Source organism: Hirundo rustica, chromosome 4, assembly GCF_015227805.2.
Source record: "Hirundo rustica isolate bHirRus1 chromosome 4, bHirRus1.pri.v3, whole genome shotgun sequence".
NCBI classification, from domain to species: domain Eukaryota; kingdom Metazoa; phylum Chordata; class Aves; order Passeriformes; family Hirundinidae; genus Hirundo; species Hirundo rustica.
Window position 1 is genome coordinate 49,617,330 of NC_053453.1, and position 25,615 is coordinate 49,642,944.

Consider the following 25,615-nt stretch of genomic DNA (forward strand, 5'->3'; position numbering starts at 1 on the left):
AAGGCCCAGAGGAGGCCACAAAGATGATCAGAGGGGTGGAGCACTTCTCCTATGAAAAAGGCTGTGAGAGTTGGCATTCAGGCTGCAGAGAAAGCTCCAGGAAGACCTTATAGCAGCCTTCCAGTATTTGATGGGACCCTACAAGAAAGAGGGGTACAAGCTTTTTAACAGGTCCTATTATGACAGGACAAGGGGCAGTTATTTTAAAGTGAAAGAGGGTTCACTAAGGTTGAATATAAGGAAGATATGTTTTATAATGAGGGTAAAACACTGGAACAAGTTGCCCAGAAAGGCTATAGATGCCCCATCCCTGAAAATATTCAGAGTCAGATTGGATGGAACTCTGAGCAACCTGATCTAGTTGCAGGTATCCCTGCTCATTGCAGTGAGGTCACTTTAAAGGTCACTTCCAACCCAAATTATTCTATGATTCTGTTAGCTTGGTGATTTACAAAAAGCTCCCCATTATCAGAGAAAGAAGTGAACAGACAATGCATGGAGGATGGTTGATAGGAATATGACTTTTCTGAGGCTAAGTTCAGTGCAACTGTCTGCACACAGCACAGGGCAGGGAAGGGAAAGGAGGAGTATTCTTCTCTGGGAAGAACTGGGAGAAAAGTCACGGTGGGAAGCAGGACTGGACAAGGAGAGGTAGCAGGACCACAGCCACAGAACATCATCTCTGCAGCAGCACTGCCCAGTTTTTTTGGCCTACGCTACAGTCCAGCAGGGCCTCTTTTGTATCCTGGGCAAAGGATTTCAGTAACAGACACCATGCCACCTAGGAATGCACCTTTAATCAAGAGCCTAACTCATTACCAGAAGTGCACAAGGACAAGGAGGAAAAAAAACCCTGCAACAAGAGAGAGCATCTCAGTCTTTCAGCGGGCACCAACCACACCTCTCCCCATGGGCCTGCTCTTCCCCAGCTGGTGCAACCTTTTCCTGCAGAGCTGAAACAGCATCAGTCCTTTCCTCTGGGAACAGAGGAAGGGGATAAAAATCATTGGGTGACAGCATTGCCTTAGTATACAAACATGCCAGATCCTTCCAGGGGTGTGAGTAAATAAAAGCCAGACCACAGAGCATGAAGAAAGCATCTGCATGGGCGTTTCTCTCTCACCACCCTGCAGGCAGCAGCAGCATAGAAGGAAAATTAGAGGATGGAAGCGTGACCCCTCCAGCCCCGAGAGGGGCAGGAATGCCTTTGGAAGACTCAAACACTACCACCGGCGCGATTACCACCTCTCGGCGGTCTCTAGCTCTGTGTTCCCAGGAGCATTCGCAGGCTGCAATAACCTGGCTTTCCAAAGGTACCGCTCATCCCCTCCCCTGCCGATGCCCACCCGAGCTCCTCACACAGGGAACAAGAGCTGCTCCCAGACTGCCCGGAGGCCGGAGCAGCCAGCTCGCATCGCTTGGGCAGTCAATCCTTTGCTTCACCTTCTTACATGCTCCCCACCTAGCACCTTTGCCCCCGCTCTGTTTCAAGGGGGAGGGGAGCCAGAGGCCCCGGGCTCCTCTTTGCCCCGCCTCAGCATCACCTGTGGGCTGCAGCTCCCTTACCACGCCCTGTCCCGCTTGCCTTTCCCAGCAGCCCTGCCCAGCAGCCGAAGCTGCCCTTGGGAGGACGGCGCTCCGAGGCCCAGGCCCTGCCGCTCGGCCCGGCCCCGCTCAGCGGCCTGCCCGGCCCCCGGCCCCGCACCGCCCTGCTGCCGGCATACCTCCACAGCGACCTGCCGCCCCCCTGCTACATAGGCGTGGAGGAACACAAGGTCTTCAGCAAGTTTGGAAAGCCGGTTTGAGAATTTCGACTGCCATTCCACTTTCCTTCCTTGTTTTCTTTTAACGCTATCAGCTCCTTGAGCTCAGGAAGGAATTTCAGAAGAGCCAATTACTGCACCTGGCTTTTTAAATGGAGAAAAATCTGTCACTTTATGCTGAAAGTTTTTTGTTTGTTTGTTTTTTTGTTTTTTTTTTTTTTTTTTTTTTTTTTTAATCCTTTCATTTCCCTCCCCTGTCCAGCACATTTCAAACAGGAGTTTCTGGGTTATAAACTTCTTAATTGATCATTTTTGCATAAAGCATAAAGCCAAGTCTGAGCGGACCCAGCTTAACCTAAAGTCTATGTGTAGACTTCTAGGTTTTGATCATGAATCTGATTTTCTGTTTAGGGCTCTTTTAAAGGCTGAAAGTGAAAAGAGACAGTTATCAGGAACAAAGAATGAGATTAGTTATCTGAAAGTATTTACAATTAATTACACTTGAATACAGATGGAGACTTACAGGGTTTTTTTTTGTTGGCATTCAGAACTCACCATATCCTCCCACTTCTATATGGACAATCTTAGACTTGGAAGATGTATTGACAAGAGTGCAAAGCTAGCCAGTCAAGGGGAAAACATGAATTTAATACAAAGAGCCTAGCACTTCTGAAAACAAACAAACAAAACAACACCCCCCTCTAGGAAAAAAAAAAAAAAAAACAAACAAAAAAAAAGCCAACCCCCCCCCCCCAAAACAAACAAACAAAAAACCCAAAACAAACAAAAAACAAACAAAAACACCACCAAAAAAAACCCCAAAAAACCAAAACAAAAACAAACCAAAACAAAAAAAACACCAAACCAACAACAACAAAAAACCACCACCATCACCGACAAAAAAAAAAACCAACAAAAAAAACCCCACCAACAACAAAAAAAACCACCACCCAAAAAACCCCCCACCTAGCAAACATTTGGGGGGTTTTTCATCCCTTCTCTCCAGCATTAGAAATTCAAATCACATGTATCAGGACCCATAGCAGGACTCAAATAGCTAACCCAAGTGCCCATCAATTGCATTCAGAAAGCAATGACTGCGTATTTCTGTCCAACATTTCCTGGGTGGAAGTCCAGGGGCACGTTCCAGGCAGCATATGCAGAGCCTGGCCAGGCAGCTTCAGGACACCTCAGCCCGCTTGCATCCCAGGACAAACCCGTGCTTCCGCAGCATGCCTGAGGCTCCGGGCTTGTTGAGTAACATCAACACACTTGTTGAGTGGCATCAGGTCTGCACAGAGATGCTGTTGGTATCTGGGGAGGCACTGTGGTGGTAGTCAGAGGAGGGGCTGGTAGCCTCAAGAACTGTTGCATGCCAGGGGCTGGGAGTAAGAATGAGCACCCCCAGTATGCCCTGTTTGCTCAAAGATCCAAACTGAGATACTCAAATAATCCTGCTACAAAGGCCAGGAGTTTTAGTCTGCTTACTTCATTTCTGTCAACATTTGCATCACATTTCAAGGAAACAAGCCTTAAAAAGATGCAAGGTAGCACTTCCTTGTGATAAAACAGGGTTTGGTAGATGTTGATATCACTGCTGGTTTCCCCTGGAATGACAGCCATGAACACTGTTTTTTTCTATTTCTAATAAAGGACTATATCCCAATTTCCTCTCCTATATATATATATATATATATATATTTTTTTTTTTTTTTTTTCACATGACTAAGCTATGGGAAGTCTGGAAGCAGGTGGTAAACTTTTACAGATCCCTGGAAAATGATGATTTTTCACAGTGGCCATTTACCAGCAACTGCATGAGAAGGAAGAAAAACCTTTCATTCGCTTAAGGCTCCTGATGCCTTAGAAATGACAGGGAAAACAAGACCTGCTCTGAGATTCCCTTCAGCTTATGTCCTAACCTTACCTTCTCCTCCCTCTTTTTCCAGCCAAGTCTAATGCACAGGGAGGAGAATAATACTGCTTCAAGGTAAGCTGTTCAAAAGAAAAATTGAATAGGATAGGAATGAGACTTTTTCTATCCATTTCTTTCTCTGTTCCTCTCCCTCATTGTTTTAATGAATCCAAAAAACTTCACTACAATCCTCTCTCTCCAAAGAGATTTTTGTTCAAAAAATACATTTGGGACTCAGTTTGTTCTTCCTTGGATTGAAGGGAGGCTTTAAAACCAAAAGTGTGATTTTTTTTTTTTCCTACATAATACCAGAGACTGACACCTGCTTTCAGTACAAACTGAAATGATGCACATTTCAGATGCAAAAAAATTTTGCCAAACCTGTCCAGAAAGTTGCTGATTCTGAAGTGCCATGACAAAAAATTAGCATTTTCAATAAAAAACTGACAGAGTAGTTTTTTGTACAGAGAAAACTGTCAACTTGAAAAAAGCATTTAATATTCCTTGGAGTAACATTTTCCTGACTTCCACACATCCCCCCCCCCCCCCCACCTCCCGCTTGTATGCAAAGCTCAGCTTCCTAACAAAACTATTTGATCCCAAAATATTGTCTTAGCCAAATTTCTCCATCAAGGAAGAGTACACAGCCAGGTCTTCCTCAAAAGTCATCTCAAATAGCAGGAGAACCAAGAAATACGGGTTAAGGGCAGGAAGGTCAGCTCTACTCTAAGTTTCCCTGTCTACCCTTTATTCTTTGCAACAGCTCCTTGGACCAGTGCAGCAAAGAGCTGAGTTAAAGTGTAAAGAGCCACACTCAGCTTCAACTCAGGAAGGCACCGTCAGCTAGGCAACAATAAGCAAAGTTTGCTTTTATTTACCAAATGAGGAGGGAGGAGGACAGCAACTATACAGAAGCTTAAAAGTAAACTGGAAGAAGCGAACCTCTGAGACTATAATCCCATGCATTCTTGCCATGTTAGTCAGAGGTTCCTGTTGGAGCAGGCATCCACTGAATCACATATATCACTTTTTTTTTTTTTTTTTTAATTATATACATTCAATATCCTGCAGAGAGGTGGACCTTGGAACTGAAGGAAATCATGTGAAGAGGGATTGAGATAGCTGCAAGGCCAGCTCATTGCCCATTCTGTCCCAGGCAAACCTCACAAGCAGTAGCTTTCTGCTGAGGGTCTGAACAAAGCACCCTCAGTTCTTTTCTTTAAACAGAATTTTAAGCTTCAGACTCCATACTGTAAACCTCAGCCTGCACGCTTATCTCAAAAGAGCTAAACAAGTTTTGGTCACAACTTTAAATTCTCTAGTGAAGGTTGGTGTACCAGCCTCCCGTGACTGATTAGCACTGGCAGAAGAGGTCTTAGATTCTCTGGATATCTGGCCAAGATTAATGCTGGGACTTGTAACATCCAAATGCTAAAGCCATGAATTTCTAAAAAGATACTCATTGTGAGCTTGAAAAGCATGGCCACCTTCTGGCAGTACAAGCTTTCAAGAGTAGTATTTTAAGTGCTGGTAGGAAGAGGAAAGAGCTGAGCAAGTGTCATTGTCTCTCCATGCACCTCAAATACACATATTATTTGTCAATTTTTTAAGTCTGAGGACTGGGAAAAATAAATAGCAATCTAGCAAGATTTCACAGGAGACTACAACAGTAACTACGTGATGCCTGTATCCCACTGAAAGGCTTATCTGTGTTGCAGGAGATGGAACCTCCTGACCATCAGATGTCAGGCAGACCACTCTCTCACAGATTTTAGGTTATAAAGGACTTTTCTGTACTGTTTTCCCCTGCAGTGACACCACCTCTGTTCAAATGACTTCCACATCTTAGTCACTGCATCAGACCACCCTAGACCAGTACTTTTCATCAGCAAAGCCAGTAACAAATCTGCAGCTGCCAGGTCACCCAGCTCACCTCAAACCTTCACAAGGCAGCAGCTTGGAGTCCCGCAAGTCACTCTAGCTCCCTGAACTTGTATGGCAACAACTTTGTATGGCTATTTTCATCTCAAGGGCCTTCAGTTTGCCACAGAAACAAAACAGCAGTATGTCTAGGACAAAGGCAAAGCCCAGAAAGTAGGGAAGATGAACATCTCACTCATTTACAGTACTCTCACATGTAGATTTCAGCATTCTGAGGCTATGCCTTTTCTTACACTGCAATCCAAAGTTATGATGATACTTCCTCTTTTAACTCTTTAGAAGCTTTGTTTATGGTCTCAACTATTAAAGAGAACTCAAGAGATCCTTCCTATAGTTGCCTGGAATCAAGAGATAAAAACTTTCCAAACAATATTAAGAGTGGTAAGATAAAAAGCAATTATTTAATGAAAGCTTTCAGGTGCACAGGTACATATGCACCGTGATAAAGGATTTCTACAATTTTTTATAAGGTTAATTACTTGGTATATCTAGCAGGTACATCCAGTAGGAGATCAGTTGCCCCAGTAACCCACCCTTAAGGTCAGCCCCTTGGAGTTGGTCCAGGGGCTTCTTTGCCTTACTTCTTGTTACATCTCAAGTTCCCGTGGAAAACAAGATGTCCTTGTCAGAAGTTCTCTTTTTAAGAATAAGACTAAACAGAATTCCAACAATGTGTTAGAAAGATTTAGCTTCTTATTCTAAAACACGAAAAAGGAAAAGTACTACAAACCATACAACTGTATTCAAAAATCTACAAAGTTACAAATATATGAAAAAGGTAAGAATCTTTAGGCATGACTATCAGTTGAACATCCCAAAGAAGGAAAAAAGATACTGAGATTTGGGCAAAGGGCAAGGAGCACAAGGTCTTACACTTCCTGCATCTGCATTCAGCTTGCACAGATGACCATACACGAGTGATGTGGAAAGCACACCCACAGCAGGCCATACAGCCACACACTGCTGGAGATACAGAGCAAGAACCACTCAAAAGCACAGATTCATGCCAAACACCACTTTACAGTACATGCTTGGGCCACACTGAAAACTCAGGTCACTGACAGCTGGTACTGTAGGTACTTGCAACTTCTTGAGGTCATCCCCCTCAAGAAGTTACAAGTACCTACAAGCCCTTCAAGTATGACTGGTGACAACCCCCAACCCTTTAAGCACTCTGCCTGCCACCCCTCAGTTTTTTGACACACCTCAGTTCTGAGCAGTGAGTTTTATTCCAGCATAACAGCTTTCCTCAGAGGGAATTAGTCCCAGGCAATGCAACAACTGCCATGCACTGGATTTATGTGTGCTAGAGACCAACACCAGTGCCAAGCTACTTCGCAACTAAGGCAACTTCCACATGTTCTGAGGAGAGGGATGAACAATAAGCACCCAGGCATTATAAGCTTTTCAAGTGTGTTTTTCTAAACTCCCTCGCAAGCATAAGGATGGAAACTGATGCATGACCCTTTCCCTCCCACCAGAAGAAAAAAAAAGCCAGAAATCTCCACAGCAGCATGACCAGTTCTACCAAACTATAAAAAACTCCAAACAGAACAAACAAAAGCACAAAGCCAAAACCATCTCCCATTTTCCCTAAAATCCAAATACTTCAATGTTTATGATTAAATGAGCATCCCAGGGTGGAGAAAAACCGTACTGAACAACAGAGTCTGTGATAGAGAAGAAGCAAATCAAAAGTTGAGTTCAGGAAATCCCTAAACCGGGACAAGGAAGGTCCAGCTTGACCCAGTCGGTTCTGGTCAGCACCGCTGAAATGCCTGCTCCAGCAGCAGCACTGCAACGGCGTTTCAGGAAGGCGGGGGGCTGCCAGGGGGTGAATTCACCTGAGATCAGCGCAGCAGATAACCAGAGCTTCCCTCATTCCCAGTAACTGCAGCTCAAGTCATCAGGCTGGGTCAAAACCTGGTACTGGCTGAGACCCGACTCCTGGTGCCAGGCACAGGGAGTCCAGGGCACCGCCAAAGCTTTGAGAGCAGGAGGAAAATGGAACTACACAGTAACCCAGTACATGCTGAGCACGTGTCAGTTGCAAGTGGCCCTCCTTAATACTTTTTAACTTCTCTTTTTTCAACATATTACCCTTTTCCCCTTTTTAGCTGTTTTCCTTCTCCTTTTTAGTTTTTTTTCTGTGTAATTTTTTTGAAGTGTAATTAAAACAGCTCTGTCAAGACACTGTATTTACAATGCCAATACCTGCTGACATTTGATTTCCAACTAAGAAATGAAAGTTATTAGAGGAAAAAACATTCATGCAATGGCTCTTCACCTCAGCCAAAAGGTGACATTTTATTCCTTAATGTAAACTAGAAAAACATCATTCTCTTGTTCAATATTACAAAGATGGGGGAGAAAAAAAAAAAAAAAAAGAAAAAGACTTGGGCCAGGAACGCTTACTATCAATCCAGCACTGCTCACCATCAAATTATTACACCTGAATTGTAATTTTGTTGAAAATGTCACACAGCTTCTTATGCCAACAGATTCATGGCCAATAATTCCTTCCCTCAACACACCCTCAAAACATTTTGGAAGAGCAGTCTGGCCCATCCTTTATCTTCACCAGACATTATGTACCAAATGTGTTGCTAGTCCTGGGTCACCAGCCTTTCAGTCAAGCATTGTTTTTTGCTTAATGCATGAAAAAGCTGCAAGTATCCATACAATATAAGAAACAGCAGCCCATGAACTAAGACAACCACATGGATGTTCTTTTCTCAATAAATGTTCCTGTACAGAATTTCTTGTCATAGGAAAACTCCATCAAGTAATTAAAAGAAACAGACAAACAAATCCCAAAACAAAACCACACCTAAAACAAACCCCCCAAACCCCCAACAAAACAGAAACAAAACCCCACCTTCCTCTCCTCTCCACCAATAAATCCAAAACTTTGTAAGAAAAAAAAACAGGTGAGCTCCACACAGTTGAACAGAGTGCAACACCAGGTTGCTTCCCAGCTGAGGTAATGCAGAATCCACATCAGACAGTACACAAAACTAGGCTAAATGTGTCAAAAGCTGCACCCAACACACATCCATCTGATCACTGATACACTTTACTGTTGTAATGCCAATGCTACCCACCAAGAAATCTTTCTTGGGAAAGCACCATCACATGGAGAAAGTCATTATACTTGCACACCTTCTTCTGAAGGCTAAGGGTTTGTTGGTAGGCCAACCACACAAGCTGCTGCATGGCAGCTGGGAGTAAGCATCTCCCAAACAGCTGAAGCTTGGTTTCCAGTGGCAGCAGACAATGGGCACAGGGTTGCCACAGTACCTCCTAAGCTGCAACACAGGGACAACTGAAAAACTGAAGAAGGCAGCGGCTTCAGGAATTGCTGTGGTACATAGAAAGCAGTTGGAGCTCCTTTGGGAGCCTTGCTAATTTTCAGGGTCAGGAAGGACCCTCTTCTAAAACAAAATGTTAAAGGTGGAAAAACATCTAGCAACTGTAGAAGGAGACAAAAAAAAAAACAAACGAAAGATCATTATCATCTTCACCAGGACCTCCAGCAGACAGTTCCTGCTGGGCTGCACCCCCAGTTCAGGGACACCAGTAGGCAATGCAACAGATGAGGCCACTCCAGCCCACAGCACTTCCCTTTCCACTACCAGCAGTTTCAGGAGATGGCTGGGTGACAAAAACATAGTTTGTTTTTTGGGGAGCACTGGCATCAAAGGGTGTGCATACTCCCCCAAGTGACCAGGGCACATGACATCTGCAGCAATGCTGCCAGTTTAGAAACAGCACATACAGGCCCATAATAGAGTAATAAACACAGCACTAAAATGGCAGTGCAGGTGAGGGAAGAGCAAAAGCACGTAGCCACCAAGTGATGTTTTGCATAATAGGATATTTAGAAACACTGCACAGATTCAAGACTTGGCTCTTTTGTCCAGTGACTGATTCAGGATTTGTTTCTACTTCCTGAAAGGCCAGTTCCTCACCCCACTCCATCCCCATTTAGGTGCTCATAGTTCATCAGTGGAAATTCCTTTCCTTGCCCCTGCCAGCAGCAAACATTTTCAGAAGGCTGCCAGTCTGAACTATACAGCTCACACTAGAGGTGAGAAATCCTGCACAGGCATCTTTAAAATTTCAGGCTCTCCGCCACCCTTGTAAGCTACAGCAATCAGCAGCCCAACCACAAGGTTGCAGGTTTTAAATAAGTCTGCTTGCAAGTCTAAAATCTTACTGGAGGACTTCTATCCATTAAGAGCTCTTCATCCCCTGTTGTGCAGTGACAGTGTTTTATACGTTTATGCAGGGCTGATGATGAACACAGGGAGTCATAAATCCTCTGCCCTATCTTCAGACATATTATTGCATGCTATCTACTGAGTGCCATGGCATTTAATTCAGAAAAAATAAAAACAGGAGTTTAATGTTTCAGATTTAAAAGGATACCACCAATAACAGTTAGAGACCGACTGCCTCTAGCTATTGCTATGAGTCCCTTTAAAAGATTTAAAGAATTATGCTTTTTCTACCCTTCAATACAGAAGTACCTATACAAAACAGTATTTCCAATGATAAAGTCGTTCTGGTTTAGATGAATAGGAAGAAAACCCCAAACATGCAATGACATGCACTTTTTGCCAGATGCAGTAATTAAAAATCCAAGGTTAAAAAAAAAAAAAAGGCAAACATAATTCATCATCAAGTTTCCTTTTTTATTTAAGATTTTAGTTTTAATTCTGAAGAAAGAGGTACATTTCCTTGGTTTTAGTTTTAGCGTCAGGTTATAACCATGTTTATTTATCTGTTTCTTTTTTCCTGTCTTTTCAATACTGCACAAACGTCCAGAAACTACAGGGTTAAGTGAAAGCTGCAGGCAGAGGTCAGAGGTTGCTCCTGATGGTGATCATGTGGCCCCAATGCAGTGCTATCCCAGAGTGACCTAATCACGTGAATCTTTTTAAAAAAAAAAAAAAAAAAAGAGACCGACAGAGGAGATAGAAAGACTGAAGTAAATATCACTTGTGTTTCAGCTGCTTATATTATGTATATGCTAGGTATTAAATCTGTGAATATTTTTAAAACATTAAAGTTTACTTGAAATCTAAAGCCAAAATTAAAGAAAAATCTTATTCTCCCCTCTTTACACCACTCTTTAGCAACATGCCAGTTACTCACAGCTCTAAGTGTTTTGTCTCTCCACACACGCCATGTCAAACTCTGACTGATGCAATAAAACCCCCTGCTCAAAAAAACCCAAAACAAAAACAGAAAAAAACAAACAAACAACAAAAACCCAAATAAAAACAAAAACAAAACAAACAAACAAAAAAAACCCCCAACAAACCAACCAACCCCAACAGCAATTTCCCTGTGTAGTGCCACACTGAATGCAAAATAAATGCTGGGCCATTGCTTGCCCCACATGTTCAGTAACTTCATTTAAATTAAATACCTTTTTTATGTTCTTGCATTTGATTCTGCATTGCACTTTTCCCCCTACTGCAGACTGACACTTTTCTACTAGGCAGAAATACTCATGTGCAAAAGATGTAAGACAGTAATATTCTCCTTAAGCATTGAGACTGCATTTTGATTTCCCTCTCTCTCTTTTTTTTTTTTTTTTTTTTTCCTTAGAATGGTTAGAAAGTATTTCAAACAGTGTATTTCAAGTTTCTGCAGAAACTTAACAAAAAGAATGGTCATGACCCTGTGATGGCATTGCATTTGGGGGGGAAGTTTGATCAGGAACTGGATTCTTTAGAAAGAAAGATATGACAGGGGAACAGTAGGTGGGCATGGGGAGGAGTCAGGGTGGGACACTTCCTGCATTTCTAACGTTTTGGGTCTTATTTTTTTTCTTTTTCCTCCTTTCCTAATGACGATCCAGCGCTGAGCTCTGTAGTAGATCTGTGGGGGTTTTACTGGGAGGTCTGAAGGCTGTCTGAAAGCCTGGAGGTGGGGAATGGAAACTGGTGGGGTTTGAAGGAGGAGAGTAGGGATTCCAACTGGCTCTGTGCAGAGGGATCTGTGTGCCGAAGGGGTTACTGTGGTGCGTCTGTGATGGCGCTGCACTGGGGCCGTCCACCTCTGTGAGGGCCTGAAGAGATTTTAGCCAATGTGGAGGATTGTCATCTTGAAGGCTGTCTAAACTGTTTCCTGTGGAGGCTGGGATACCTAAGAAAAGAAGAAAAAAATAGGGATACAGGCAAGTCAGAGGAGAAGCAATAAACTGACCATGAAGGAGGTCAATTTAACCTAGCAAAAAGCAACAATGAGAAAACATGATTAGTTTGTACAGAAAATGCATTATATATAATTACCCTGCCCACAAAAACATTTAACATTAAATCGAGATACGAGAAAGTTCACCCTCAGAACGCTTCTTCATGAAACACACATTTTTCTATCAAACATTCTGCTCAAGAACTGCATCCTGTCAACGTGACCTTACCACACCAAGCTGCCAGTACACTACATCCTTCACCTTTTACTCTGCCTACTTGAATCATGCTTCAGCCTCTCTAACAGGGGAACACAACCAGACAGCCTTATAAAAGAGAGCTTTATAAACAAGTGGAGTATGTCCCTTTTTAAATAACCAAGTCCAGTGATTGCCTTCAGTGCCTCAGGACCAGCGACGCACATACCGGACATGCCATCCTGCAGAAGGGACACCTTAAAGATTGACCCTATAAGAAAGCGCTGATCCACCTGACTGCCTACAAAGGTCCTGGGCATGCATTGCAAAGGCCTAAGTGATGCTCTGTTATACCTAGAGGTTCCACAAAAAATCCTGGACCCCTGAGGTTTTGTGGATGGAAGCTGGAAGAGACCACCGCATAATGACTTTTTTTTTTTTCTCCTCAGATGTAAATCAGTTTGTGCCAAATACCCATGTGATGGTTTGCCAGTGGAGCTGAAGGAGTGAGAAACGGTTACCTGTGATGATTGCGGGGTCCATCCAGCTGCCAGGGCTGTCCCAATTCAGGCTGTCGGTGGTGGCAGTGTTGGACGTTGGTACACTGTGGTTGGCGTTGGAGGGGGAAGAAGCATTGGGCAGTCCACCAAAGTTGATGTTAATGTTCGGTAGAAGTGCCCTTAGCCCGTCCTGCCATTCCTTCATATTTAAACTCTCTACAGAACTGCTGTTGTCTGGGAGATTTACCAACAAAAAAAAAATAAAAGATAAAAAAAATAAAAAGCTGAAGTTAGAAACAGATGTCCTTCTTTGGTGGGGTATGGGATTTTGCTTTTACTCTTTAAGCTAAGCATTTAATACTTTCCCTGTCCAAAAACCTAGGCTCAATGTTTCCATAACTGATTAATTACTCTGAGGGGCTGGCAGGTTTTAAACAAAATGTGAAGGAATGGGAGAAAGATATAACTACTCCCCCAATATGTATTTCCCCATTTTGATTCAGACTTGAATAATCAAGCGCCTCTCCCTCTATTACTAACAGGGAAAAATCTACCAGGTGCTTGATGAGAATACTTCTGCTGCAATTTGGCTGCTCTATTCATGGGCAGCAGGCTCAAAAAGGTTGTTTTGTTTGATGTACATCAAAATAAAGAAAGGCTAGGTAGGGCTCTGCAATAGAAATGGAATGTGAGAAACCAGGGAGGCTGAGGAAAATCACAGATGTCTTGTTTTGTTTTGTTATAGCTTGCTCATTCACAGCCCTACAGACGTTCTTCCGAAGGAAACGGCAATGAAGTTGGAGGGAGTTAATTTCCCTCTTGCAGTTGAAGGATAGTAGTGAAAATTCTTTAAAGACCTTTCAGAATGATTTCCAACACAGCAATATCCTCAAAATTTTGGTAAGAAGCAAACCAGCTGGACACCAAAGCAGTCAAATCTCAACTAGTTGCTTGAACGTTTCAAGACATACTGACTAAGGACAACAGGATAATGCGGTTATTAGCACTACAGCAAATGATCCCTCAACACAGAAGTTATACCATGCTATCTAGAACGGACTATCCAGTTCTATGATCCATCTCTTGCTTCAAGTATCTCAAAGCACTCCAGTATTTACCATCCAATACAGGAAGTCATACTTTATTAGCTTGTGGTCAGTTATATTTGGAAAGGAAGTGTTAGGCAATACGTTGGCACATGGTTGTCTTTTTGATAAATATCTAGATTACAACCTTATTTTTAAAAACATCTTTGCCTATCCTGTCTGAGGAAAGGACCTTTATCTCAATCAGAATTATCATAAAGAGATACTTTCACAATACTGCTACTTCATCAACAACAAGAGATTTAAGTCTTCTTGGAAAATTAGAGGATATCACTAACTCACAACCTTATGTTGGAGAATAAAGAAAGCAGTCTCAATTGCTATCAAAACCTGCCCTGGCAGTTTTTGTAAAGCTGAGTGTTCAGAAAAAAGTGGTGCCTTGAGCAATTACCTTTTGTTTCTAGAGTGGGGAAAAAAACCCCAAAACAAAACAAAAAACTCAAACCAAAACAAACTACCTACTTCTTGAAATCCTGTCCTTTCACAGCTCCTTCTTCTTCCTTTACAATACTAATGCACAGAATAAATGCTTTTAAAGAATTTGGTGCCATATGGTTTTCATCAAAATCTACAATCCTGAGATTAAAAATAATACATCAAAAATTTTAGAAAGTATTAGTAGAAAATGTCCTCAAGAGATTTTGTTTCACAACCCTCTTGAATATCCATAAGCCCATTCAAGACAAGTTCTAAATTAAGTTTTTTGAACAAAAGTAGCCAGCTCACCATCACAGAAATAACTGCAGCAAATTCTGCATTGTACACCACTAGTTTCCACTTTTCTGCTGCTTCAAAAAGCTTGTGCAAAGAAACACAGCTCTGTTTAATTATTCACTTCTAGTGCAATGCAAAAAGCATACAAAAATGCTTACTGGGTCCATATGTGAGTGAACATACTCATCTCAATACCTGTGAGCTAGGGATCTGCAAAGGTCTCAGTCACTGACTTTACTAACCCCCAAAATGCCCTCAAAACTCTTGTGTAAGAAAATTAACATGTAGTTTAACTACCTGCAACATGCCATGGAGGAAGACTAAGACAAAGCCTGCAGGATATTGCAAGGAACAGGCTAGGAAAATTAATGTCATAAAGCATTAGGCCTCCTTGGGCTAAGAAAATATGTATGTTTTTGTCATGTTATTCTCCGTTAAAAAAACCCCATCACACAAGGGTCAAGAAAGGTAGGAAGTGTTTAGATACAAGACTCTTATGGAATGGAAAAGGCCAGCACTTTCTGGTGAGGACATGCTGCTGTCTGAGGCAGGCACAGTGCACCACTGCTGTGTATTCTCTCTAACACAAAACAGGAAAGAAGAAACTGAGGGAGACTGCTCTTTACCTCAACTGTCTGAACAAAATCCACTTGGATTCACAGAAGTCAAGAGATGAAAGGCCTAAAAGGATTCAGTATCTACCAAAACAGTGTTGTTAGCTAACCATAAGAAAGTTAGTTTAATAAAATCTTGTGCTCCTAGGTATAAAAGTGACAAAATAGAGAATTACAAAAAATTTACTTTACTGTCTTTCCCAAACAGGTGTGTTTATGAGGCCGCAAGGCAAGCTCGGCCAAAAACATTGTCCCCTGACACAAAAAACTCCAAAGCACATGTCTTTGCTGGAGTCTGGCAATTTTAAACAGCCTAAGTGAAAATGCAAATCGACCCCAGAGACAAAAGTTACTTCTACCAACTGAAGGAAAGTAATTTCTTCAGAAATCATTACTGATCCCTCAGCTAGTTTGTACTTCCTGTTAAGTAAGTCCATGCTTCATGATGAAGCCAGGACCATAATTAAAAATGAGAAAAAGCTAGCTCTCAGTTAATACAGATCTATTAAAAAGGGCATTTGCCTATTACCTTTCCCTGCTTCCAAAGTTAACTGGTTGGAAGGAGTAATTTTCTGACTATTAATGGATTTCTCAGTTGGACATTACAACCTGGGGGTGTGAGAACCAATACAACACTGTTTCCCCCTCTCAAGGAATGAAAATGCTGTCTCCTTCCATAGGCTAGTCTTAAAAGGCTTAAAGCAACATGCCCACTGATAGTGGGAAAACACAGAAGAAAACAAGATAGAACCCAGATGACTGCAAAGAAAGTATTTTATATATCAAGATAAATATGAGATTCCTCCCCTCATGCATTATCTTCATCACTCAAACGAGAGAATAACCTGGTGAAGCACCACTGAAAGCACCACTATTAACATGAAAAACATTTTCAAACACACCCCCTCAACTCTGGTCTTCCCTTGATGCACATTCCATAATCCTGTCTGATCTAGTGGAAATTTGTGTTTACAGGGGTGAACAGATCCCCCAGTTCTAGCACTGAAATCTTCTTGTGTCTGAGGAGGTATGTCAGTGTGAAATAAAAGCACTTGTATGTAAGATTTGCAAAGTCAACCACCATCTCAGAATGAGAAAAGGAAAGGAAAAAAAGCTTCAACACAAATCCAACTTGTCCATCCAATCTAAATAAAAAGCCATTTGAAGTTAACTTAAGAAAAAGAATACATCTGAGAAGCCTGAACATTAATTTGTATAAAACTAGTCATTTAATGAATTTCTAAATAAAATCATTGCCCCGTTATCACATCCAACCAGACAGTCAAGTAGTTTTACCTCATTCTCTACCTGCAATGCCTTAATGCTATTTCTTCAAATCAGACAAGGCAGTGTATATTTGGGGGAGAGACCATGAAGAGGATTAATGGCTGAGCCAGAATACTGTTCTGTTGCACATAATCAGTACTTTCGAAGATGTTTGCACAAGTATCTGCTGCACTGATGTGGGTTGTTCTGTGACTTCCAAAATTCTGACGACACTGCAATAAACCCAAAGGTGTTTCAAATTTGGCTGTCTCATTTTGGTGACATTGACACACTCAATGTTTTATATTGATGGGACAGCAGAATTTCCAGTTTTCTTGGTGTGAGACAAGCCCACTAAAATTAACATACCACAGTAACTAGATCATTTCAAATCATTGCCTCAATTCTGATACAAGCCTATGGTAAAATCCAAAGCAAAATTCATCCAGTACATGCTTAAGTAAATACAACCAATAGGAAAGATCACAAGACTGTTACATTAAGCATGAAGCAAGTGTATGTCTTTGCTCTACCAAACTTATATTCCAAGCCATTGCAACAGCCTATTTTCATGCTAATTGAGTAAAAACATCAAATACCTTTATGCCAAGTCTTAAATATTCTAGTCCCACTGAAAATCAAACAGTCCTGCAAATCTAGTTGCAATTTTATTTTTAAGAACCCATCAGTAGGTTGTATGCATGACCAAGACACACAACAGTATGTAAACTACAGAAAAGCTTCAAATAAGCAAAATAAAATCTGAGGAAAATCTTCATATTAGAAAAAATAAACTTCTAGCCAATGCCACATACCTGACTGCAAAGAGTGGCAACAAAAGAAGCAAAGAGACTGTCAAGGTGTATTCAGTAATATAATAGCTATTTCAACAACCTGCCTGTAAAAAAGCCCTTGTGAAATCTTCAAGGACACTGTACAATAAATTCTGAAGCCAAAGAAAGATGAGAGAAACAAAAAAAGAACATGAAAGACTACCAGGAGCTCACCAAGAGTCTTTCAATTCAATTAGAAACAAATGGGGCCACCAGAGGAGCATGCCCTTTCAAGTGACATCTCTGGTCCCAGTCTCTGTCTTGTGCTACCATGTTCACAGATAGCGCAGATCATACTTGCTTTCCCTGAAACAGCCTGCTGCCCTGTTCTGAGAAGTGACTGGGGTTTCTCTTTTTAGATCTCAAAATTACTTTCAACTATTAGTATTTCTGTTTTGAAAACAGCTGTCAGTACTTCCCTTTAAGGGGGAAAGATAAGGGAAGGACAAATTGTCACATCCAAAAAAGAAATTATGACCATCACATTACATAAACTCAAAAGCTTTTCATCCAAAGGCCGTATACTTAAAAATCAATTAAGGTAAGAACTATACCTGTTTCACTCTAGTATGACTAATAAACTTGCTTATGAAAATATTTTAACCATGAATAAAATCCCATCTAAACACCTAAAATACGAAGGATTTCTCTCGCAGCTTCACTGATTCTCAACAGCTACGATTCCTAGTAATCTTACAAGGCTTAAACCAAACAATGAAGTTTCATCCATTCACAGAGACCCAAGAATGTTACTGGCAGATTAGAGAAGGAGGAAACTGTCCATATTTAAACAGCAGTGCTGCCCATCAAGAATACAAGTAGCCACCTCATCATATTAGGGAGACATTAAGTGACGGGAGCACTAGAAGGTAAAGCTGTTTGCAGGGAACCTTTATAAGCCTCACAAACACTGTCTATACAAGGGAAACAGATCGACAATTCACAAACCCCAGCTTTTTAAGTGTCATTTCACAGTGTGAATTCCAAATGAGAGTTTAAAAGTCATGAGCTCTAAGAGCTGGGGAAACAAAAGATGCACACATACAAACAATTTATGTACATACACACACAGAAAATTGCAAGAGACACCAGACTACCCTCAGCTTTAAAATACTGCAAATAAAACACATTTTATCTCTATTCCATATTGATTTCCAAGGTTATAGTAATTACATTCCATTTAAAAGACAGCTATGTAAACATAAGCACACTATTCTTCAATGTCAAATAAATCCAACTGCAACTTAACTTGCCAGTTAGCCAAACTATGAAGTAAAATATATTCATTCTAAAGTATATTCTTAAAGGGGGGAAATAAGATTTTCTAAATGAACTTGCTTTTTGATGATGATCTGACAGTACAACTTTTAAGGTTTCTGTGACTAAATAAGTGTTGAGTCAGAAAATGTCATTTCTTTTCAGGGCAAATCCCTTCAACAACATTAGTATGGGGATGGTAAGAAGACTCATATTTGCTTGCATGTATAGAGTCAGAATTTTTAGGCTTGAGAAAAGCAGTTTTACTGGAGTATCTGGAGAATTCTTGTGATTGACTTGCACTTACCACAGCTCAAGAGACCAAACTATAATTACAGCAACCAGCAGCCCAATTTTAATCTCTAAGCAAATTTCAAACTGAGATTCCAAGATGGTTTGAAAAACATGCTTCTATAGAATCCCACTATTTTTTATTACCGACTCCAGAAGAAAATAGGTTCTGGTGCTGATAATCTTTAATATTGCCATAAATCTAAACTAAGCGCACAAAGACTTAAGATACTGAAACAAATTAAATAGATACTTGAATCCTACACATAGAACAGTTTGATTAAATATCTCAGAAAGCATGCAATTCCATTCATCTGAGAAATAAAGTTAATTTTAACCGTAACTGCTTCCTCTCACATGCATCAGGGTTCAATCTCACCAGACTACCCTGTCTGTCAATAGAACAAACTTTGACTTCAAACGAAAAGCCCACATGTACAAATGTACTTGGATAGATACACGCATAAATAAAAACAAAATATTTGAAATTTGCCCCATGGGCAATGCAATAACTAGAAACTGCAAAATGAAAACAAAGATCTTCAAAGCTATAGTAACAATTAGCAAGAGCCTATCTTGTTACAGATTCTAGATTCCAGGAATATCCAACCAATAAACAAAACCTCTGACTTCAGGCTTTGAGACCAGCATTAGCACAATGAAAGCATGGTCTGGCAAATGATAAACTCATTTTTAATCTTCCTACATCTGCAGACAATTAAGGCTTATATATTTGTAGATTATGTCAATAATTCTGTGGGAAAATCAGATAAACTGCAAGGAAGCCAAGTTTTCACCTTCCATGACATGAAATCCATTCTGATTACTAGATGATGTCTTCTAATAGAAGTGACCTTATTTTTAAAAATTATTCCTCCTAGGACAAGATGAAGTTCAAACAAGGCTGTGTAGAAGAAACCAAGAGAGAGCAAGGGATGGGATTTTTTTTTCCCCCCTCAAATGTGATTTGGCAGTACTGGGAGGAGAAACACTATTTGCAAAGCAGCTCTTTCAGTTGCTGCTATTCCTTCAGGATTCATTTATGCTCCTCCCCCAGTACAATTTTTAAAAAGATATTTGCTCTCTTAGTTGTTTTTCAAGCTGGAGTACTTAAAAAAAGTTTGTACAGAAAGCCTGTGAATTATTTGTACATTTTGCCAAAATGCACCAGTCATTATTAGTATATTGTTAAACGGACCTAGAAAGAGCCAACGTTTCAGGTCCACACCAAGGCACAGCATTCTGTTAAGACACTGAGGTGGCAGTGCCAAGTGCACTCACTTTCCTTTCAAAGACTCCAGTTTTTAACATCACTAAAGTTGCACCTTTTAACCCATGCCAGCGACCTATTGCATATTTTGAAGTGACTTCAGAAAAGCATCTAAGAGAACACAGCGTCCTAAGGCTAAGCATCTACCTGCTGGAGGAAGGAGACACACTATGTAAGGAGACTGAACTGCCTCTTACACAACTGCAGGGCCATCCCAAGATCTTACCAGTTACCTGTGAAAGGAAACAACCTAAGTTTTGGTGAACCAGTCCTAAAGGGGTTTTATTAACAATAAAAGCAGTCTTCCATCCCTAAAACCCAGGCAAAAGCCAGCATTGGCGTAGCTGAAGTTCCTTTGGTGACCACCACAGACACAATCACTCACAAAAACTGATGTGAAAAGCCTCCTGTCTGCTTGTTTCTTCCTGTTTCTGGAAAGTTATCAAAAATGCTGTCAGGACTAAGAGTCCAGAATACAGACTGGGTCAACTACTCAGGCCACCTATTTCAGCCAATCCCACGGTTATTTCAAATGTAGTAGAGTTAATGTGATTAGTCACTCCTCTGATAATTGCAGCCAAGTTGAAGACTTTTTTTCCACTTTCCTTTGTTGCATACATATTCTTCTTCCAAAATAAAATTACACATTTAAAAATAGGCATCTTGCTACCCAAAAAGTAGGATGCCTCTCTTTCACTATCATGCCTAAAAATCTTGCAATCAAAGATTTTAAAAAAAATTGTAAGAGCTTAAAACCAAGCCAGGGAGATGAAGACAGATATTTATGTATCCAACCTTATTTGAAACAGTATCACCTATATAATCAGAGGAAAAAAATTCAACTGAATTTAGAAAACAGTTGCAGTATTAGCACTGAAAAGGCACTGGAAGGAAAGTGGGTGGGTGTATGAGATGAGATTTTCAAACAGATGAAGTAGCAAGACTTAAAGGACAGGTGCTGTGGATGAAGTTCTCTCAGAGATCATGACAAGATTACACCAAGGAAGCCAGGCCTTTGTAGTAAATGTAGGAAGTGTATGGGAATTAAGGGACAAGACACCAGAGCTAAGGAAAGAAATATCCCCAGTGGATTTCAATCTTGACACTGATTTAATATTTTGGAAATTAATCTGAAGTCCCACTTCCATTTAATTTAAACCTGGATGCATTAAAAAACCCACTAAACTCCTCCAGAGAAACAGAAATGACCAAGCCAAAAGTTTATTTTCAGAACACATTAATTCCATATTGTGCTGAACACTTCTTCACCAGTGAAACAGAAAATTATGATAGAAAATAAAAAGAGAATGAATTTCAAGGTAGGGATACACACACACAGAGCATCTCCTTGATGAGGAAGAACGGAGAACCCTAGAACCTCCCTGGAAAAAATGGGGTGCTGTGAGCAAAATGACTGATGAGAAGAACAAAACATTCAATGGCAAAGGCTGTACTGAAAGTCATTCTTGTTGAGGAAACCAGGATATATACGAATCAATAGAAGCAATAATGGAAACAGCTGATGGGTTTTGTACAAAAGGTACTTTTAATTTAAAATTTCAAAGCAGTTTCAAATGAGGAGTGACCCTGTTATCAGAGCAACACATCCACTTTGACAGCAGCTGCTCTGCACTCTGGAAAAGATACACAAGCCTTTGGAAATGCAGTAAGTGGTACCTACAACTATTAGTTGTGTAAGCCAAGATGTTCACCAGATTTGCTATTTTCAATATTTATCCCTCATCAGAGACAGACTTCAGGCAGGCATAGATGTAACCAGGGGGCACAGAAAAGATGTCATTCAGCTGCCATGCTTTCTGCCCAGCTGCTATTGGAAAGCCAAATATCAAGGAAGATCACCAAGTGCTCAAGTGGTCTTCTTTAAAAGATTTGGACAGAAAGTAATTTACTAATGCCTCTCTTACTGTTAAGATAAGGAAACCAATATTTAAAACAGGCATTAAAACTTTAATATACTGTCAGGTCAAGAAGAAAAATAGAGGAAAATGTTCAACCATGGCATCCAAATAAAGGCATGTGGGGCACCACTGTTGAAGTCACACTCTTGTTGCTGTTTTACACAGCAACTGGAGAATTTTTACAGCATGCTGACCTCAATAGCCATAGTACATGGCCCAAATCCTCTTTTAAAAAGGCATAGTAGCAGAACACACCCAAACCCCCATATCAAATTATTATCCTGGACAACAGGAAAATGTCAGCTGGTATGCCACAAATTCCATTTCTTGCCAAGATTGTATAAAACAAGGTATGGGGCATGTGTTTGCTTGTTTTCAGGAGACAGAAACAACCAAGGGAGAGGAGACAAAAAGACAAAGACCAAATAAAAAATGTGTCGCAAATGAAAATGCAATTATGTTATGAGAAAACAGCAAATCAGACAAGGAATTTTAGTATTAAAGGGAAAGCATGTTAACCCTTACTCTGGTATCTCATCCTTTTTTGTGCTGTAAATAGTCTTTAAATAATATGACCACAGCAACATACAGGGATCTGCCCTTGTTTTATGAACATCTTGTCCCAAAGTTAGCATTAGGCAAGAAAGGATTTGATGTTCAAGACAAGTTCAAGGCTGGGGGCATAGAGGCCAGAAAATTTAAAGCAGCAGAAGATGCAACACCATAAATTGTCCAGAAATGGAAGAGCTCAGTATTTAAAATGAGTGTAAAGACGTTGGACCTTCTTAATAAAACCGTCATTGCTTTGTCCTCTCTGCTACCTGCTACTGTTTCACAAAAATCTTAATGCAGCCATGACAGGAAAACATGTATGCTAATCTGTGTCTGGATAAGGAATGCAACACCACCCAGCTGGGGGACAGCCAAAATTAATAGAATTGTCTACCCATTTATTGTTTCATCTTTAAATATACTTAATATCATCAATAAGGATGCAAATATTCAACAGATATAAGCCACAACATCAAAACTAAAAGGTCTTAAGAGAATAAAATTTTGATTCTTCATTATATTCTATTACACAGACTTATTACACTCAACTGCCCACATTCCTGAAATATCAGGAACCGCTCACAGAAACCTACAACAGCTTCTGTATCAGTCAGCTGCATGGTTAAAATATCTTAATGAACTTTACATTGGTTGTCTTCAAAGACAATGAATAAAACATTTTTCCCTATCCTAAATAGGGCTTAATTCTTTATGCTTCATATCTGTCTGTGTCCACTTGACTCTTTCCTCTATTTAGATCTTCAAGATATGTATGATATACATAAACTGTCTCTGTTCAATTGTCAAAGCATTTGGACAATGCTTTGAGACATACAATTTAATTTTTAGGCTGCCCTGTGCAGAGTCGGAAATTGGACTTGATGATCTTTGTGGGTCCCTTCCAACTCAGGGGTTTCAATGTTTTTTTGGGAAGAATATATACATATTATTGTGTAGGAATAGTCTCGTAAGAGTTCCAACTACTTTATTATGGTCTACAATTAATTACAATTAAGTTTTACATTCAGGGTAATTATGACATTTATAAATGAAGTTATACTCAGTGTTTCAAAATGTTGAGTACTTCATCTTGTATAGAACTGATGGGGAAAGTGGACAAACCATTTTCAATTTTTCCTAATACTTTTAAGTCTGAATTTGTTAGTGTACGTATCTGAAACAAAATCAATGACTATCAAACACTCAGTAAATTCCAGAAATAGAACTATATATTTCTATTTTCAAATTAATATGCGTTCATCTCATTTTCTAAGCATCTGTCTCAAAACACACTGTTAAACTGAATCCTACCTTATTCTATGATCCCACACTATACCTATTATTTTTGAACACACCACCAGGCAGTAGGGTAGCAAAGATGATAGTGTACTAGCTATCAAATTACAAAGAGTTTCCTGTTATCCTATAGTAAAATAAAGGCACACACCCACCCACACTACTGTCAGTAAACCAATCTTTCCTTTGGCATTATCTGCAGAACAAAGCATAGCTGCTGGCCAATATTTTTAGGACAGTTTGCATACAATCTAGGGTAAGATTGCTTGTAGCAACAATCACACTGTCCATGAGGAAGTCACTGAACCTTTCTCCTGAAGCACAGTTACACATTTATAATCTCACAGTAAACCATCTAATCAATCCCACTCCAGAGAGCGGCAATAAGCTCAATTGTCTCTGAAGATGACAACATTAAACATCTGCTACAGCTTGAAAAATGATACAGTGAGGGAAGGGGAAAAAAAGGTACTTTGGGAATCAATCAATCAAAAAGTTCATTTAAACATGGGACAAATGTATGCCTGATGAATATGACACATTTCAAGTACATAAATCTATGAAGTCAATTGTGTCATTTTGCTGGGAACTGCATTAAATACTACTTCCTTTGAGAAATAAGCAACCAAATTCCACACAGAAACTATTTTTAAGTGAGAGCTTGAATTTAAAAAAAAAAAAATGTAGTAGTGCCTGTGTTCCTCTATTTAAATTGGGTACACATCACAGAACAGCCTTGCCTGAAGCTGTGAACTTATGAATACAGCACGCTCCGATTCTCAAATAAGCAAAAGGCAAATTACATTTAACATGCCACACACAAGCATTTCAAATTCATGTGAATAATAATGTCTAAAGCAGAAATAGCAGCAGTTTAAAATATACCATTTTCTTAATAGAAGCTTCCATATCAAAAATACACCTAGTGAAACCAACTTAAATTTAGAAAGCCTAGAAAATACTATACTAACATGTGAATTTATAGAAATTATTAGATCTGCTTGTTTTCACATAAATAAAAAGCTTCAGAAGAGTTGATTAAATAGAGCAGGCAGACAGACTAATGTGCCTGTTCTCAACCTGCCTTTTTTTTTTTTTACCTGTAACTGGTCTAGTATTAACTACTTTAGAAATTTATAATCCAGTAAAAACCTGTGATTAAAGACCTTAAGAAACATGCAGCTTTTACAGCAGTAGAGGGTCTCTGCTACTAGACAGAATGTGTAGTGGCACCTGCACTTGGTTTCTTTTCCTGTCACATGTGAAGCAGCCAAGTTGGTAACATTTACTAAAACACCCTAATATGGACTAATAAAAGAGCCAAGAAAAAGGAGCTTCAAGTGTACTACAACTCACTGTTCCACACTGCTAAACAGCTGTTATGATATGCACTGCCTTTCTAGCAGGTCAGCTAGGGTACATTACAAACTACTGTAAATAAAGTCTTATGCATGTACTTGGACACCACTTTCTTGCCCCAACCCCACCAGATAGATGTATCTGTAAATTACCTGAGGAAACTAAGAAAATTCTGTAATTAAATACTTGCTACTGATAGATTAAAAGCATACAAAGGATGGGAATTATTTTTTTCAAACAGGATATAAAAGGGATTCATTGAGAGACCTGTACTCGAGCTGCAGATAAAAAAAAAAAATAGTCAATAAATTGGAAACTACTAAGTCAACGCACAAGAAAAGAGCTATGAGGTCATCTCCTGACTTTTCAAATTATTTGTACTTCTGAAGCAGTTAGAGCACTAAAATAGATATAAATAATACAAACTCATAACCCAGCAAACTAAAATGAGAACCGAGAGTTAATTTCTGGCAGCAGGAAAAAAGAAAGAGGTAATCTGTCCTTGTGGAAATTACTCTTTTTTTCAAGATATATCAAAGCTGATATACATCAGCTGAGAAGTATTTGCACTGAAGCAACTGCTATCTAATTGTCAGCCAGTCACCCAGCAATGTTT

The 25,615-nt window shown here is 40.0% G+C and overlaps 1 protein-coding gene across 6 annotated transcripts in view; it reads right to left on the minus strand.

Annotated features, from left to right (window-relative positions):
• Nucleotides 1-11,203: 11,203 nt before the first annotated feature.
• The window catches only part of CNOT4 (CCR4-NOT transcription complex subunit 4), a 77,694-nt gene continuing 63,282 nt past the window's right edge, over nt 11,204-25,615 (minus strand). For 4 of the 6 annotated variants that reach the window (XM_040062267.2, XM_040062269.2, XM_040062266.2 and 1 more), the window contains 2 exons: nt 12,544-12,756; nt 11,204-11,778 (listed from right to left, as the gene is read on the minus strand). In XM_040062267.2, coding sequence (XP_039918201.1) covers nt 11,477-11,778; nt 12,544-12,756 — 515 coding nt within the window. In that variant the 3' untranslated portion in view covers nt 11,204-11,476. The remainder of the gene's footprint in view (nt 11,779-12,543; nt 12,757-25,615) is intronic. The other 2 variants (XM_040062271.2, XM_040062274.2) reach the window with 1 other exon arrangement.